General features: G+C 47.0%; 1 protein-coding gene across 1 annotated transcript in view; it reads left to right on the forward strand.

Annotated features, from left to right (window-relative positions):
- Positions 1–5,885: 5,885 nt before the first annotated feature.
- The window catches only part of GLG1 (golgi glycoprotein 1), a 77,239-nt gene continuing 69,886 nt past the window's right edge, over positions 5,886–13,238 (forward strand). The window contains exon 1 of the mRNA XM_058813275.1: positions 5,886–6,197. Within this exon, the coding sequence (XP_058669258.1) occupies positions 5,886–6,197 (312 nt within the window). The remainder of the gene's footprint in view (positions 6,198–13,238) is intronic.

Below are 13,238 nucleotides of genomic sequence, written 5' to 3' on the forward strand. Positions count from 1 at the left end.
TAATATTTTTCTCCAGGCTATTTCAGGGCAGTACCTTTTAAAATTTAGTTTCTGTGAAAGCAGGCCTGAGGGACAGTGCTGGCCAGAGCTGGCTGTGGGGGCTGCTTGGTTGGCAGCAATCCAGCCCCTGCTGCTCCCTGTGGAGGTGTGTTGGGGGGTGGCTGGTGGGGAGAAGGAGGCTGGAGTTGGACAGCCATGCTGTTGGAGCTGGGCTCCACAACTCCCTCCAACAGGGATGGTCTGGTGTTGGACTCTGGTGATCCATCGGGTGAGGAAGCAGCCAGCTCCAAGCCTCCACACGCTGCTGTAGCACCTACCCTGGTGCTTTAGCTTTTGAAGGGACTCTGGTGAGATTTTGACAAATAATCAAAAATGTTGCAGGTGAGGAAAGGTCATCTGCAAAGTGTGAGCCTAGAAATGAGCACAGCTTGGTGTGTGTGCGTGTGTATGTGTGTGTGTGCGTGGGCCAGTGCCGTGGCCTGCTCTGGCTGTGCCCACTGCTTCCCGGAGGGTGAAAAAGCAGCTACTTTGTGTCCCAAATCAAATTGGATTAAACCCTGGCAATGTAGCAAGTGAAACAAGCAGCTTAAACTGAACCTTGTTACACTGAGGGAGCCGGAGCATCCCTGTGGGATTTCATTTAGTTCTCCTTTTCCATTTGTGAGGAGACGTGACAAGATTTTCTGCTTTTGTAGATTTGCAGATTTTTTACCAAGGCAGTAAATTCCTTAAAAGAATCACCTTTCTGCTGGTTTGTGAAAGGGAGAATATGGGAAAAAACAGTTCAGCTGCCTTGCAGAGTCACCTGGAAAATGGAGCAGAGGGGTCACAATGCCTCAGCAGCAGGACTGCCCTCAGTTGAGCTGCTCTTGGCCCCTGTGGGCACTCAGGCATGTTGATGTCAGCAGCCTCCCTCACTTATGATAACGATATTTATCATTGTTTATTTGCTTTTATGATAGATATTTAGACATGCTGCTGAGGAGGCAGAAATGCCTCCTGCTCATGTTACTTTGTTTAAAGAGGTGTGGTGTGCTCAGATGGCAGCTGGAGCTGTGGGTGCCCTGGTGTTACAGAGTACTGGGTTCTGTGGCCTGTGGGAAACTCTGCTGGGGTGCATCAGGCATGGGATCACCAGCCAGGGATGGGATTGTTCTGTTCTGCTCTGCTGCAGCCTCAGCCTGAGTCCTGTGTGCAGCTTTGCTCACTGCAGTGTAAAAAAGCTTTTAAATTTTTAGAGAGTGTCCAAAGCAAGGTAAGGAAGATGGTGAAGGGCCTTGAGGGGAAGGCATATGAGGAGTGGCTGAGGTCACTTGGTCTGTTCAGCCTGGAAGAGACTGGGGGAAAACCTCATTGCAGTTGCAGCTTCCTCATCAGGGGAACAGAAGGGGCACTGATCTCTTCTCTGTGGTGACCAGTGACAGAACCCATGCAAATGGCTTGAAGGTTGTTTCAGGGGAGGTTTACGTTGGATGTCAGAAAAAGATTCTTCACCCAGAGGGTGATTGGGCACTGGAACAGGCTGCCCAAGAAAGTGGTCACATCACCAACAGTGACAGAGTTCAAGAAGTATTTGGCAATGGTCTCAAGCACATAGTGTGTCTCTAGGGCATGGTCCTGTGCAGGCCTAAGACTTGGACTTGATTCTTGTGGGTCACTTCCAACCCTGCATGTTCTGTGGTTCTGTGAAAATAGTGCCTCTAAGTGCAAAATAAAAGGAATTTGGGGATCTATGTCCTAGAAAGCTGATTAAATCCTTGGGACAAACTCTACAGGTAACATGCTCTCTCCAGCATGCGCTGGTGAAGAGAGAAGAAATGTCTCAAACTAATTTCAGTAATTATCCCACCCTCTGAAGCATAATTAATTTGAGGGTCCAGGGGCTTTGGTCTTGCATCAAGTCCAATTTGGTTCTTCCACCAGCAGCAGAGGCCACAGAACAGGGAGTGAGCCCCTTGTGCTTCTGATGGCATCAAGCTGGCAGCAGCACTGAGTGCTTGGGAAAGCATAAGTGGAATTGGGAAAGAATTGTGGCAGGTTGGAGGATGGGCTGGAAAATTGCCCATATCTTTTTTCCTAATGGTAGGTGCTAACTGCAACCCAGATCTGCATCAGTATGGGGGGCAACATCTCTGCAGCTATGGGCTGGGGCTTCTGAGGGTTTGTGAGGCAAAGATGTGTCAACAGCATCACTCTGGGGAAAAACAAAGGTCATGCCAGGCTGAAACTTTGTGCCTGAGAGGCACAAAGCTCCCCTTGCCCTCAACACTCACAGGGTTGTAGCTGGAATATTGTCTCCTCTTTGTCCACAGCTTCCTTGGAAGTTGAGTATTTCCATAGTCGTCTTCTTATTTCCAAATGTGGATGAGCAGCAGGACTGCAGGACCTAGAAGAAAACCTGAAACAGTGGGGCTGAACCTGTGTGTGTCCTGCAAATAAACCACAAAATACCAGAATGGGGTTGTTGCCTTAGCCAGCAAGAAATAGCATTGAATGTCAGCTCAACTCGGCTCTCTGCAGCAGGATGTGTTGGTGGAGGGGATTGTTCACTGGGAAAAGCAGTGCTGCAGTTTTGGGGGATGCAGAGCTTTGGAGGGAGGCAGCTGAGCTGGGCTGCATGCAAAGGAAAGGGCCTCAGGGCACGGTGTGGAGGCTGAGCTGGGATTCAGAACTGCCACATGGGAGCAAGCAGTCTGTGTCCAATTAAAAATTGGAGCAGCTCCTTTGCATGGACTGAGGAAGAACTTTTGTTCTCCCTGAAGTGGTGAGCTGGAGAGGAGGACACTGCTGGGAAGGAGGGAGAGGTGTCCCAGCAGCTCAGCTCACCCCAGCCTTGCTCTCAAAAGCTATAAAATATAAATGGGGTTTATTATTTAAGGCAATGAGACTGAAAAGTGCTGCCCACTACAAAAGCAGGGGACTAAAATGCTTAAAATGAAGCAATAAGGGAGTTTCTGCCAAAGGAGAGGGGCTGTAGATGCAAGGAGCCACTGGGGTTAACACACAGGCAGAGATGTTGCTGTGCCCAAAGAAAAATCTCCTCCTTGTTTAACTTAGTGTGTGAACATGGTAAGCATAGGGCTCTTTTATGAAATGCCTGTTTAACAGTGAGCAACACAGGATTAGTAAAATCTAAGTAAAATCTTAGTCAAATCTAAGGTTGGGAGAAGGTGTTCCTTGAGGAAAAAAGTAGTCTCTGGAGATCCCCAAAAGGTGGAAAGTGAGCTGTAACCCAGCTCCACTGCTCTGTTCTGTCTTCTTCTGTGATGGATGAAGGAGCAGAGCCAGCTCTAGCACTGGGCTAACTCTTCAAATAATCCTCACTAAACCAAATAGGCTGCCAAGCACGGGCTGGATTTTGCTGGCTTTTGTTTTCAAGTGTTCCCAGCTGCACAGCCCCTGGGTGCCAGCACAAAGCCACTTTCCCAAGCGCTGTGTCCTAGTGTGACATTCAAACACAGGAGCACGGACACTCTGCTCCTCCCTCTCCTGCCCTTGTCCTCACCTGGATGACATGGCTGCAGGTTGGTGGCCACCCCAGGCTCAGGGTGCTCTGGTAGCTCCTGGGTTGGGTGAGACAGTCAGAGGCATTCCCAAGGGAAGGGTTTGTTCCAGGCAGGATGAGGCAGCCTGGGGCAGGAAGGGAGCAGCCCTGCAGCTCTGCTTCACCTCACCCAGCCAGGGCACACCCTGGAGCATCCTGGCATGCAGGCAAAGGCTTCTGACTTTGGCCTGATGCCAGCTGGTGCTGGGAAAACTGCTCCTGGAGTCAACAAGGAGGGGAACTGAGGTGAGACTCACCCTGTAGCCCATTTCCATCTGCTGTTGGAAGCAAATCTGAGATTTGGGGGCAAACCCACCCTAGGAAGGTGCTGTGAGCTGGCCCAGTGAGATGCTGGCAGGACATCTGAAGAGCTGTGGTTGCTGAGCTGGTGGTGGACTTGTGTCCCACTGCTGCCACTGCCCCAGCACTTGGACAGGTACTTCTGTACTGTGAAATGTTGGGTCTGGCTGGCTGCTTGGGCAGAGTGGGCTGCAGCATTCCCAAAACACTGCTCTGAGGGGGCTGTGTGGCTGCAAACACTGCTTTTAGATGATCCATCACCAAATTCAGCATCCAACCCCCACTTATTGCTCTAGGAGGAACTTGCAGATCCCACCTACAATGGGATTAGCCCTTGAGGATGCTGTTTTGGAGACCTGATCACACCTCCAGCCTATTCCTCTCCATTCCCATGGACAAAGCCCAGAGCCATATGGAGTGTGACATGCCAAATCCCAGCCCACAGAACAGAGTGCCTGGCACTGACAGCACAGGGGGTGCAGCCAACCCACCAACCTCGAAAATTAGCTATCTCATGGCAACCCCAAAATGTGTTTTTCTGCTCCCTGCAGCTACCCCAGGGCTGGCCCAAGCTCTTGGGTTTGTCCCATCCCCTCCAGCCAGCCCAGGAGAGGCCAGGCCCTGCATCCATATATAGGCAGAAGATCAATCCAGTTGATAATTTGGCACTCAGCATGGAGAAATGACAGTAGGAGAGTTGAATGTCAGCATTTTATTAAAGATTTCCAGTGTTTTAGCAGCCAGTCAATTTTTTGGTCTTAATTCTTCCGTAGTTTCCCTTTAGTCTTCCGCATTTTTTCTTCATTCTTCATCAGTATTTTTTCCTTGGTATCCTCTGGTTTGCTCTTCTGCATTTCATCTCGTATCTCCTGTATTTTTTCTTTGATGTTCTGTATTTTTTTGTTGATGTCCTGTACTTTTTCTTTGTTGTTGCGTACTTTTAGTTCACACTCTGCTTTTTCTTCATACCTCAGTATTTTTTCTGGATTCCTTGGTATTTTTAATTTGTTTTGCTGTATTTTTTCTTTGTTCTTGTGTATTTTATCTTTGAGCTCCTGTATTTTTTCTTTGTTTGTCCATATTTTTGTTACATTATCTTTTTGTATTTCAATGTTCCTTCTTTCGTCTTCGATCTCCCCATGTCTTCCTTTCTTCATCCGTATTTTCATTTCATTCTTCCATATATTTTCCTTGATCTTCTCTATTTTTGATTTGTACTCCAGTATTTTTATTTCATTCTTCTCTATTTTTTCTTTGATCTCCTGCATTTCTTCTTCAGTGTTCTTAATTTTTGCTTTGATCGCCTGCATCTTCTGCTCGTTCTTCTGTAACTCCTCTTTGTATTTCTGTATTTGTCCATCCTTGTCCAGACTTGGTTCCTCGTTCAGCTCACTAGCACTGTCATCCGCAAAGTTCAGTTTCCCCATTACGTCTCCTACCTCCTCAGCTCCTGGGCAGCCGAAGTGCGAGTGGGAAATGAGATTTCGGGCACAACCTCACCTCAGCTATCGGACACCTGAGGGAGATGCGGGACCGGCTGCAGCCTTCCCGGCAGGCTGAGCACGCCCAGGCTCGGTTCCTCGCCTCCCGGCACCGCCGCTGGTTCGGCAGCGTCGCCCTGCCCGGCCGTGGGGTCGCGGAGGCCGCTGAGGGGATCCGGGAGCCGTTGCGGGAACCGTTGAGGGGCTGCGGAGCGGCTGAGGGGGTGCGGGGCTGCTGGGAGGTGCCGGGGTCCCCTGAAAGGCTGCGGGACCGCCGAGGGGCACCGGGGCCGCTAGGGAGGTGATGGAGGCCGGCGGGGCGGCGAGGGCCGTCGGGGCCGCAGAGCCGCGGTGGTTCCTGAGGCGGCGCCTCGTCCTCCTGAGGCGACAACGGCCGAGGCGGGGCCACGGCGCGTGCTGGAGGAGGGGCCAGAACGGACCACGCCCCCTCACCACGAAAGGGGCGCGTCCCGCTGGGGGGACGTCACGGGCGCGCTGATTTGCATACGCCGTGCGTGCCGCGGGGTGGGCGGGCGGACGCCGGAGGTGGCGGATCCAAGATGGCGCCGTGCGGACGTGTCCGGAGCCGCTGCCCGGGCCCGGCGCTGCTCCTGCTGCTGGCGCTGGCGGCGCGGCCGGCGGCGCCCAGCCCTGCTGCCGGCGTTGCCGGTCCCGGCGGTGCTCTGCCCGCAGCGGGACAGCCGGGGGGGCCGGGAGTGGCTGCCCCGCGGAGTGCCCGCGGCGGCGGGTCGGGCAGCGGGTGGAAGCTGTCGGAGGAGGCGGTGTGCCGGGAGGACGTGGTGCGGCTCTGCTCCAAGCACAGCTGGGCCAACAACCTCGCCGTGCTCGAGTGCCTGCAGGATGTCCGCGAGGTGAGGGTCGGGTCCCGGGCCGGGCCGGGCCTGCCCGCGGCGGCGAACAAAGAGCCGGGTCCGCGCCCCGCCGCGCCGCCGCCCCGCGTTCCCCTCATGGTTTGTGTTTTAAAGATCGGAGTTTGCGCCGCGGAGCTCCGCGGGAGGAGCGAGCTGCCTGCGGGGTGGCCCTGAGGACTCCGGAGAGCAGCTCCTGTTCATCCGCACCTCGGGGCTCCGCGCTGCCGCCCGCGCAGCGCCCTCCGGGCAGGGAGCGCTCTCGGGGGATGGCTTTGTGCTCTGGCTCCGGTGCCTTGCGGGGTCATTCGTTCCTGGAGGTCTGGGAGAGCCCAGCCCGCGTAGTGCGGAGTGGAGGAGCCGTGCTCGCAGCAGCAGTGACCTGAGATGTTTTTTCACGTTCAGGTTCCCACCTTCGCCGAGAACTCGGCTGCAGAGGCGGCTGCTTTCCAGTCCTCGGTTGTGCGTGTATGAAACTCGATATATAATCGTTAGACGTAGCTGACTCTGTGGGGAGGTTAACGGGGCAATCTGTGTTGTTCCCAGACATCTGTCGTGAGCAGTTTTAAGTCCAGTTCAAGAAAAAACTGAGTTGCCTCCTCCGAGTCTTCCAGCTCCATCTTTTCATTCATTCCTGGGCTCATTTTGAAGCAGCCTGTGGGGGACGTGCCTTTAGTGAGCCGTCGTGGTCTCCAGGTCTGTATTCTTGGCTTCTCTGCTGCGGAGTCCGGCATTGCCAGGGTGGGTCAGCTTTAATGGTGTTTTGCCCAATAGGGAATGCGATTAGGAAAAACCTGGGCTCGTTTCTCATCTGTTTTTATGGGGACAGCAGATGGCAGTGGCAATGGTTACTCTAATCAAAGGGAGTTTTGAACCAGTAAGTGTCAGTGATTACTTCTGGCTTTAAATGCAAAGCTAATTTTGATTTTAATCTAACTTCATGTTTTAATTTTGGTTGGGTAGTTAGTAAGACACTCGTGGTAGGTGTTTTCAATGACTCCTGCTGCAACATCTGTCACAGGTATGAAATGCTCCCATGTGTGCTTTATGAATAACTTGCCCCTTGCTGCTCCTTTCCCCTGTCTGGGATCTTTTGGCCCCCTTTTAGGTAGGCATCCTGTCTGAGAGGATCTCGGAAGCTGACCTCACAGGCAGTGCCTCACAGGCTGCCAGCCTGCCAGAAAGGCAAGCTCTTGTTGTTCCTTTCTTTCCAGTTGCATGGCCCCTCCCTACTCTCTTCGCAGTTCCAGTGCTTGTTGGTTTTCTGCCATTTTAGCGAGGTGAACCCTTTTGTGGTCTAGTTTATCGGTTTTCTGCTGGAATAGTTTTGTCATTTTCCTGAGTTAAAGCACAGAGGGGGCTGAGTGCAGGGCTGGTACACAGGGCTGTGCAGGGAGAGGGATAAGATCAAATCCAAGGTGAAGGAATGTTTTGCATCACGCTTTATTTTCAGCAAGTACAAACCCTTATGTTGGCTCTGCATATCTCCTGAGAGCTCCACTCTTTGAATGTTATGTCTGCTTGTGGTTTTCCTTTTCCCATTCCCAAGCCTGCCTTGATGTCAGCAGTTTGCTGGCTGTTGGTCTTGTCTAGCTGTAGTGCTGCCTGATGCCCAGTGCTGAAGGTGAGTTTTTTTTCTGGGTGACATCCCAGGCATCAACAGGACATCTCAGGGCTCTTTTGGATTGAGTTTTTTCTCTGGAAGGTGCCACTCTGTGGCCTTGTCCTTATTTGTCTGTCAGCCTGCAAAGAGCACTCTCAGCTGGTGTTAACTCTCAGCAGTTTGCCCAGTAACACCGATGTGCTGGGCTGCATCCTGATGTAGAAATGACTTCACAGGGTGTTGCTCTGACAAATTAATGAAAATAGCTGACTTCTGTGTATCTCTACTGTTTAACACTTGATATTTAGACTGTGAATAAAAGTCATGAGTTGTAAACATTGGGTAGCATTTCAGCTGAGTGGGAATGGGGTCAGATGTTGTCTCAGATGTTTCCTTTGCATTGGAGATGAGGGCAGAGGAAATAAGTGACAATAAGTGACATATGGGCTGTTACTGATATAACTTTTACTTTTGACTCCAGAGCATCTGACTGCTTGTTTGGACAATACCAGAAAAGTGCCAATTACAGTTTAAAATGGATGAGGATCTATTCTGAGTCATACAGCCCACTTAAAACCAGTCAGGCTATAGCAAGTGGGGATTTGGGGAGCTGTTTTGTGTGATGCTCTCAGTGAGGGCAGTGTGTGGACACTGCTGCAAGGAGCAGGTAAGATTTTTAGATGCAGTTAGGCTGCAGAAGCAGCCTTTTTCTCTATAGGTGTTTAAGGTAATCTTACTTTTCTCATAAGAAACGTTTCTCTCAAGTGGAGAAAATTCAGTTTGAAACTGGGAGTGTTACTATAAGGATTATCCATTGATTTTCCTTAGTGTGATACAAGCAGGCTATGACACTTCTAAATATGAATAACTAGGAGAAACAATTATTTGGAACATTCTTTTTCAGTCCATAAAATATAGAGAAAAGAGGTGGTGTGCTTGTTTTGTTAGTCAGTGTGAGTGCAATCACATGGTTTCAGTATCTGCTGATTTCTAGGAGTGCCTGTCTTCGAAGCATATCTTCCCTTGCTTTCACTGGGTAGTTTTGAATCTAAAGGAGAAGGAGTTTTGAGTCAGTGGAGCCCAGCTTCTAAGGCAAATGTTGAAAGAAGCAGTTTAACACAAATATTCAGTAAAGAACAGTCTGACACAAAGAAAATAGTAAAAAAAACCCAAACTCCATACCCAAAACTCTACACAAATGAAAAAAGCCACCTAAGCCAAACCCCCAAACAGAAAATTTTAAAGTTTTGGTTTTGGGAGGTTATTGGTAGGATGTCACTTTAAAGTATTATCAGAAGAGTTATCTTAGCACTAAGCACTGTGTATTTTTAGAATTCTTGAAGAAAAAATAGTCAGATCCCCAGACTGATATCAAATACTTTTTACCACTGATTTTTCCACTGAGTCAAAGAAATGTTTAATTAATGTAGTGCAGAGTCCTCTTTCTTTTTGTAGTAGAAGGATGCTCCTTGATTGGAGAAGGAAATGGTGATGGTCAGAGCTACTCAGCTTAAACATTTTTGACCATAATCAGAAAACAGAGCAAACCCCATTTTTTTGGTACATTTTGCAGATGAATTAACTTTGTTTTAGTTAGAAGTATTCATGCACTGGATATATTACAGTTTTGAGTGACTTAAATTTTGTTATCAGGATTTTAATTATTATTCATATAATTCTATGTCACGGTATAAAAAGAGTAGAAAGGGGTAGTGTATGTGTATATTTTTAAAATTTGTGTTCCAAAGTGCTTTTTTTTCCTGGAAGGATTCAGGTTGCAAGCCTGTTTCTGGAAAGACTTCAGAGCTTGCATTTCACTGAACATAGACTGCAGCCTTTAAGCCCTTTTTTTGTGGGTTGCCTGTTAAACTGATTTGCATGGTGGTTCAAGTATAAATACACCCATGAAATATTAATATATTTGCTAGGTAACGATTTTTGCTTGATTAATGATGATTTGCATTTGAAGCATGACCAAGTTGTTGAATTTGAGGTGGGAAACATTAAAAGGGATGAAAATAATCTTATCCAATGTGAGTCTCTTATCTGGTTTACTAGTGTAGCATGATTTTACTTTTAGAACCTACATTACATCTGGTTAATTGGTGAGTGAATTTGATACCATAATTGTTGATCATTGCCCTTATAAAGATTGTGCAGTATTTATAGCATGATATTGTTCTGTATCATGTTAATGCATTAAAGGCTAAGTATTTTTCCTAGATCAAACAGTTGTGGTTAAAATGGGATTAGAGATCAAAGTTTTGGCCTCCTGCTACTTTCTTCATTCTGAGTGGTTCTGTTTCTTTGGTAACACCTTTGTGGCAAAGACAGTGTAATTGAGCCTTAATGCTCTGCCTCCTGGAAAAAATAGGACTCTCCTGGTGCTGCAGATTGTATTAAGAACAAAACAAGTTACCATGAAGGCTGTGTATTTCAAAAATATTTCAAGAATAGTATTTTTCTTGTTATTTCACTGCTGTAGTTGGTGTAAAAGGCCAGAAAATTCATTTGATGTGACTTAATGGAGTGAGGAGCATGTACCATTGACAGGTTGGGAACTGTCATATTTCTTCCATTTAAATGTTTTATTCCTCACTCTGTGTGTACCTGAGCTCCTTAAGTGATCTGATAAAATAGTGTCAGTGAAATTGCTTGTTTTAAAGTATAAATGGAGAATAGAAACCAGACAGTAATGCATGCTTGGGGTCTTCATCTCTCTGGGTTATACTGTAATTGTAGGAAATATTGTGTGTTCCCAGTCCTTGTCCTGGTTCTCTAGTGTTTCTGCCTTTCTGGTAAATGGATTGGAAATGCAAAGGCTTCCCTTAATCTTTTTGCTTGCACTGAGGTAGATGAGTGAGATCTGTCACAGTAGCTCATTTTACTTTATTTTTCCTCTTTTTTTCTCTCCCTAATTTATTGAGTTCCAGGTCAAAGGTTCTGTTTGACTCAGCATGTGACATTATGTTATATTTGAGCACGTCCTCCTGTTATTCCATCTCTCTGTTTTCCTGTGCACAGGTGGAGGCTGGCATTTAAAGTTCCCTTTTTGACATGTCTCATTTGTGGCAGCAAATGACTGGTTACCTGTCCAGAGCTCTGAGTAATTGAGGGCTGTGGGTTAAACAAGGAGTGAGGTTAGGATGGTTCTTAGGAAATGCAAGTGGTGAACACACTCCTGGCAGGGTTGACCATCTCTTTCAGCACTTGTGGGTTTTTTTTCCCCAAAATCTCCAGGCATTCCCCCTGGCCTTCAGGTGAGCTGTTTTAAGAAGCTGCCTGTTTAAGTTGTGAGAAGCTGCATGTTCCTTGGGTTGATAAGTCTGTGGTTGTGGGAAGGAGGCTGTTCTGGTTCTCTAATCATGATTATTGCAAAGGAGCAGGCAGTTAGTATTCCAGAAGTACTCTTGCAGTGCCTACAGCATTACCATTGGTTCAGATACCAACACTCAAAAGGGTTGGGTTTTTTAAAGGCAATGATCAGAAACCTGAAAGATGTACCTTAAGCCTTGCCAAGAGCTTTGCTTACATTTTCCCTTCTTTCTAAAGGATATTGACCTGGTGATCATTCACAATCTGAAAAGGACACAGAAGTTTAAGAACTGCTACTTTCCTGTAAAAAATAAAAGGAGAATTCTTACAATATAGTTGGAGTTGAGCTAAGTTAAAGGAAAAATGTGTTGCAATTTTATGAGGTTGAGTTGATTATTGCTCTGTAATTTGGCTCTTTGAGTTGAAGCCTGTGACATCTGAATTAGAAATTTTCAGATACAGTTCTATCTTAAATGGAATTTAATGAAGAATTTACAATGCTTTGTGGTAGATGCAAATTCATTTGAATTGTGAATATAGTCCCTCCTGCTTTTAAAATTCATGAAATGGAAGATGGACTATCCAAATCAATGGAAGAGAATGGCTGGACATAGGAGAAATGAATGAGATGATTAAGTTTTGAAAAACACATGAGCAACAGGAAGGCAAGGAACACTGAAGGTTTTTCTCCTGAGGCTTGGCTTCTTACCCCAGATCAGCTGCATTTTTGTTCTGAGGTTCTTTTTCCCTTGTGTTTGGATAGTGTAAGCCCAGTTTCCTCCTGGCTTTTGTAGTTAAGTCTTAAAGTAAAATACTAAATATACTTTAAAAGTTTGATTTGTTTTTAGGTTGGTTACTTTGGCATCAGCCTCTGGCTTCATCTCAGGATGTAGCAATATTTAAAAGTACTCTTTTCTTCTTGCTGAAGCCATGTGTGAGCTGAATAGAGGGGAAGATGGTCTCTCACATTCCAGGTGCTGGACTGAATGTCTTGTGAACAGAGCATTGAGCACAGGTTTAGTCCTCCATATCCTTTTTCTTATCAAAGAGAGTTATTTCTGTGAGGTTTTTGTAGGGGGTGGATTTGTTTTTTTTTAATTCTGTGCTGTTCTTGGCAGGCTGCTACTTGTGGTAGCTGGTTGTGTATCAGTTTGGCCTGGGATGTTTGGCTCAGGAAAAGAGATTATCTTACAGGTCTGCTTCCTCCAGCGAGCTGGCACTGCTGCCCTGCTGCAGCTCTGCATACCAAGGAGAAAGGAGGGGAAATACAGGGCAAGAATAAAGTTCCATGCAGGCTGTGCAGCCTGGGCTTGGCTCAGGGTGCACTGAGACAGCCTTGAGGGGGGGAGGTGATTTCCTGAGCCAAGTAGCTGAATGTATTGCAAAGCAAAGCTTGGCCAGTTGTTACAGTACAGACAGGTACAGCTAGGCTGTGTTTTGCATGCACTCTCTCCCTCCCTTGTGCTGGAGGAAAGGAGATCTCTCTGGTGCTGCTTTGGGTTGTCATGGTTGGAACAGAATGTTTTGAAGAGGGATTATTCTTGGCAAATAAAGAGCTGTATTTGTTTTCCTGTACAGAGATGACTAGGTGTTCTTTATAGTGTAGCTTTCCTGCATGCAGGCACCACTTTTCCAGTGGATTCTGCTGCTTTGGCCTTGGCAAAGTGCACACTTGCTTTGGAAAAAGCTTTCCTAATAATATACCCCAAAGAATTAGATGAATAAAAGGGCTAGGTAATTGCCTTTTTATTTGAAATCTTGCTTTAAAATAGTTTTTTTCTTTTTGATCTTCTGACTAATTCAGTTTTAAAGTCTGTGAAGTTGGTTGCTATGGCACTAAAATTTTTCAATTCTGTTAGCTGATAATTTTCTGTTATCATGGGATACCTTGATTTTCTGGATGCTCAGTTTATCAGTATCCATCACAGTGCATTAAGTGAAGAGCAGAGATCCTGTTTTCCCTGGGTGCTAGCTTGTGGCATAATTGCAACCTTTTTTCATCAAGACAAGAGATAAAAAACCATCCTGTTTCACTTCTGAGCAGGGGTGACATTCATAAAAACTGTCCTGGAATGCTGGTGTCTGAATGTCTGCAGCTCTGAGCTGAGGAGTCTCCTTCAGCAGTT

The sequence above is a fragment of the Ammospiza caudacuta genome, chromosome 13 (assembly GCF_027887145.1).
Source record: "Ammospiza caudacuta isolate bAmmCau1 chromosome 13, bAmmCau1.pri, whole genome shotgun sequence".
Taxonomy (NCBI): domain Eukaryota; kingdom Metazoa; phylum Chordata; class Aves; order Passeriformes; family Passerellidae; genus Ammospiza; species Ammospiza caudacuta.